General features: G+C 51.1%; 1 protein-coding gene across 1 annotated transcript; it reads left to right on the forward strand.

The window, feature by feature from the left end:
* The first annotated feature begins 2,101 nt into the window (after positions 1-2,101).
* On the forward strand, positions 2,102-4,219 carry CCDC177 (coiled-coil domain containing 177). The gene has a single exon (XM_044661990.1). It carries the CDS (start codon positions 2,102-2,104, stop codon positions 4,217-4,219), a length of 2,118 nt encoding a protein of 705 aa, XP_044517925.1.
* The last annotated feature ends 200 nt before the right edge of the window (positions 4,220-4,419 follow it).

Below are 4,419 nucleotides of genomic sequence, written 5' to 3' on the forward strand. Positions count from 1 at the left end.
TGGAGAGGCTTCTGATGCTATAGCTGCGGCCGCCGCCACCACTAGAGTTGAGGCGGCTGCCTCCGGTAACCTGATCCAGCCTTCGAACAGATTGCTGGAAGGGCTGAGGCCAAACAGAGGGAGCATTGGAACAAAAGCCGTAGAGGCTACCTCCAGCGTCCGGGAAAGTGCAGTAAGTGAACTGTGCCTGGGATGCGGCTGCCCAGGATCCCATCCCCCGGGTACCTTTTGGATTGCTTCCCGTGGAATTCTTGGTTGGGGGGCGGATGGCGAAGAAGGCGGCGTCTGGGGATGTGTGAGGTGGTTTGTGGTACGGCGATGGTGGGGTGGGTCTCAATTTGGCTGCACCTAGGCAATGTGCGCGTGGAGAGGTGCGAGAGGAGAGATTTCTCAGAGCTCCCGCAGTGACTGTGAGTGAGATGCCTAGGAGACAGCAGGGCTGCCTGGCCCGGAAGATGCTTTGTTCCGACTGGTCCGCTGCACCAGCTGCAGTAGGTACGGAGTATCAATAGCCCAGGTTCCCCTCCTCCATCCTCAAGCTGGCTTGAAAACAGATTTTTGAGACCAATGGGGGTTCTTTATGTATTAATTCATATCTATTAGCTGTTCCCACCTTAACCTGCTTTCCTTAGGCTCTTCCCAGTCCTAGGAGTCATTCATAAACTTTTTCTTCAAATGGGGCTGGGCTGGGGGATTCTTGCAAAAATGCACTTATTAGGCTGAAGGGACTATTTGTTAAAAAAAAATTTTTTTTTGAAGCTGAATCTCTTCTGCATTTTAGGCTGCTGGTTTAAGCCCTAAATAAATACTGTTAATCCTCCGGCGAATCCTCCATCTCGTGGGGGTGGGGGAATAGGTTCACCTCCACCCTAGCCATGATTTAGCAACTTGCAATTAGGAAGGAAAGTATATTCAGTATACCAGGAGCTTGCCCCTCTCGTTCCCCACTCGGGTCTCCCCACACTGCTCCTTGAATTCAGGCATCATAGGATTTCAGGCCTTGAGAGATACAGGTTCTGGATGGAAGGGGGATGGGAACTGCATTCTGCCTCTCTCTCTTCTCTTTCCTCCCCTCCCTCCCTTCTTCCAGCTTGGCTTTCCAGGATACCACTATTATTATTTCCTTTCTGCTAGTCTGCAGTCTAATCCATTAGCAGATTAATAGTAATGGGGGGTGGAAATGGGGTTGATTGAAGGAAAAAAGGAAGGGAAAGCATTTAAACACATTTCACTTTCAACAAATACTGAATATCCACTTCAATAAAGTTCTATTCCAAGAGTTAGGGGTTTGAGGGAGCACAGTGTCAAGAGCAAGAGAGATGATGGTTCCCTTCTACACTACTCTGATCAGACCACATCTTTAATATTTTGTTCAGTTCTAAGTAGTACATTTTAGAAATGACATCAACAAGCTGGAATAAATGTTATAGGAGTATGCATATATGCAACTAAAACAATCTGGGCTGAATGGTTTAAAAAGATGGCTTAAAGGAAACATTGACTTGATCACAGATTCTGGAGCTGGGAAGAGCCTTAGAGAACAGCTTGTTCAAACTCCTGATCTTAAAAAAGAAAAGTAAAATTATTTGCAGAAGAGGGAAGTACCTTGCTTAAGGACACAGTAGGTAGAATTGAGATTTGAACTAGGATTCTTTAGTTCCAAATCCTATGCTTTCTATTATACCAAGTTGTTCCTATTTCTATACCTGTCTTCAGATATTTGAAAGGTTATACTGTGGAAGAATGATTAGATTTGCTTTGTTTGGCCTTAAAGATAAAAGAACCAAAGGGAAGTTATAGGTAGGAAAATTTCAGTTTAGCTCAAGGAAAAACTCCCTTAAAATTTAGCTGTTTGAAAGGAAATGGAAGCCTTGAGTTCTCCATAGCTAGAGGTCTTCAAACTGATGCTAGATATTAGATAGTCCAGTAGGTTGTAATCCAGTAGGATTCATGTTTTGGGTGGGGATTGGTTTAGGCACACAGATATTCCTCCTAGTTCTTCAATTTGGTGACACTGCTTTTTGTGAATCTATATGAATTTTTAAAAAGGTATTTCCCCCTTTTTCCCACAGTTGCTTCACAAACTGGACAGGGCTGAACCATGGTGGACCCTGTGCCTGAGGAAGAGGAGGAAAAGGCAGGAGCTGAACCAAACAGCGCTGGAGAAGATGGGGCAGCTGCAACTGCATCCTCTGTCCCTACTGGTGCCCAGCAACCCCCCAATGGAACATCTGCCTCTCCAAGCCTTCCTAGCAAAGCTGAGGGCCTGCCGAGCTACAGGGAGGGTCGGCAGCGGGAACAGTCGCCTATGCTTCACCTAGATCTGTTCAATTTTGACTGTCCAGAAGCAGAGGGCAGCCGCTATGTGCTCACCAGCCCCCGCTCATTGGAGGCCTGTGCTAGATGTGCAGTTAAGCCTGTGGAGCTGTTGCCTCGGGCACTGGCTGACTTAGTGCGTGAGGCCCCAGGCCGCTCTATGCGGGTGGCTACAGGGCTTTATGAAGTGTATGAGGCGGAGCGTCTAGCCAAGCTGCAGCAGTGCCGGGCTGAGCGCGAGCACATCATCAAGGAGGAAAAACGGCGTCTCTTCACTCCTCTGGGCTCCACCACAGCGGTTCCGACTACAGGTCCAGTCCTGTCTGCAGGCCCGGGCAGCAGTAGCAGCTGCAGCAGTAGCGCAAGCCTTCCAGCTTCACCTGCTCCCCGCGCTGCCTGCAAATCCTCATCGCATCCCTCACCGGGTCGGACCAAGCCTCCTCCAGCTGCTTCCAGACCAGGAAAAAAGAGTCACTCACTTGATTCTCTGTCCCGCCGGCGAGAAGGTACTCTAAGCTCAGAATCTGGGGCCTCTTCTTCCTCCTACAGTGGTGATAGTCTAAGGGAGCACTGGCTACCTCGAAGCCCAGCCACTGGCAGCCTCCTTGCAGGGTCTGCTGCCTCAGCCCCTAATCCACAGACTCGGCCGCCCGCCTTGACCCTCACTCCACTATCAGGGCGCAGTTTCAGTTTGAGCGACCTATGTCACTCACCCCAGACAACCCGCCATGTGGAGAGAATAGTGCGCCAGGTGCGTGAAGAGAAGGGCCTCCGTGGACTGCCAGAACGTGATCGTAAGATTGCGGCTCTTATGCTGGCCCGGCACCAGGAAGAAGAGCTCCTGCGTGAACAGCAAGCGTTTGCCCACGGCCAGTGGGAGCTGCAGCGGACCGAGGCCATGAAGCAGCGGGAAAAAGAAGAGAAGGAGAAGCAAAGAGCTCTAATGAAATGCCACCAGGTCTGGGTAGCACAAGTTGAGGACCGCCTGGACAAGTTGGACCGTGAGGAACGGAGGGCTGCCAGGCGACTGAGGCGCCGGTTTGCTCAAGGCGATGAGCAGAGGCTTGAACTCGTGGAGAGGCAAAGCCAACTTCGGCTTGAGCGGGCTCAGCGGGCGGCCCTGGAAGATAGGATGCGTAAACTGCAACAAGAACACAACCTCAAACTTTGGGAGGAAGGTCGCCAGAAAGAGCGGGAGAGGGTTAGCCACGCTCGACGGGAGCGAGCAGAGAGGGCAGCCCAAACAAAGCGGAGACAGGTCACCTATATACAGAGGGAGAAGCAGCAGCTAAGCCAGGCTGAGCGGGCACATCATGAGGCACTATTACAGGGGTTGGCCCGGAAAGAGCGGAAGGAAAATGAAGGACTGCGAATGTCTCTGGAAGCGAGCCTGGATAGGGCACAGGAGAACTACGAACAGATGCTGGCACAACGAAGCCGGCATTTGCAAGAGAAAGCACGGAAGGAAGAATTGCAAAGCAGGAGGGCTAAAGAGCTGGCGGAGCGCAAGGAAAAAGAACACCAACAGCATTTGGAGGCACTGGCCAGAGTTGGAGAAATGCGGATGCAGCATGCGACGCAGGTGGCGTCGGAGGCCGTGCAGTTGAAAGCCCGTCGAGTAGGGCAGAGCCGCCTGGAGAAAGAGCGAACGCAGCGGGCCAATAAGGAAAAGGTAGACCGGGAAAAGGACAGCCGACGGCGGGAGCTGCAGCAGGCCATCGAGCGCAAATCTGAGAGGACTGAGCGCCTATCCCGAGAGAGGCGGAGCGCGTTGGAGAATGCCCGTTCCAGTGCTCGCGCTTCTTTCCACGTACGTGAAAAGGTGCGTGAGGAGACTAAAACGCGTACCTTTGATCGAATGGCGATGGAAGCCAAGCTTCATGCTAGTCTAGGCAGGAAATGAGAGAGCTTTAGATCGGATGGCCCTTCCAGGGCTCTATTTCCCTCCACCATCAATGCCTCTGGCCAAGTATTTGGTTTCTAAAAAAGATTGGGAGATGGGGGAGGGAGAATAGCACAAATACTTCTTACCACTCCCACTATGGAAGAATACGTTGAACTTTACAGAAAGTCTATCTTTAATTTCTAAGGACTACTTTTCTT

This window comes from Gracilinanus agilis, chromosome 2 (genome assembly GCF_016433145.1).
Source record: "Gracilinanus agilis isolate LMUSP501 chromosome 2, AgileGrace, whole genome shotgun sequence".
Taxonomy (NCBI): domain Eukaryota; kingdom Metazoa; phylum Chordata; class Mammalia; order Didelphimorphia; family Didelphidae; genus Gracilinanus; species Gracilinanus agilis.

What these genes read in the sequence shown, in the direction of transcription:
- CCDC177 (XM_044661990.1), top strand. Translation starts at nt 2,102, where the DNA reads ATGGTGGACCCTGTGCCTGAGGAAGAGGAGGAAAAGGCAGGAGCTGAA.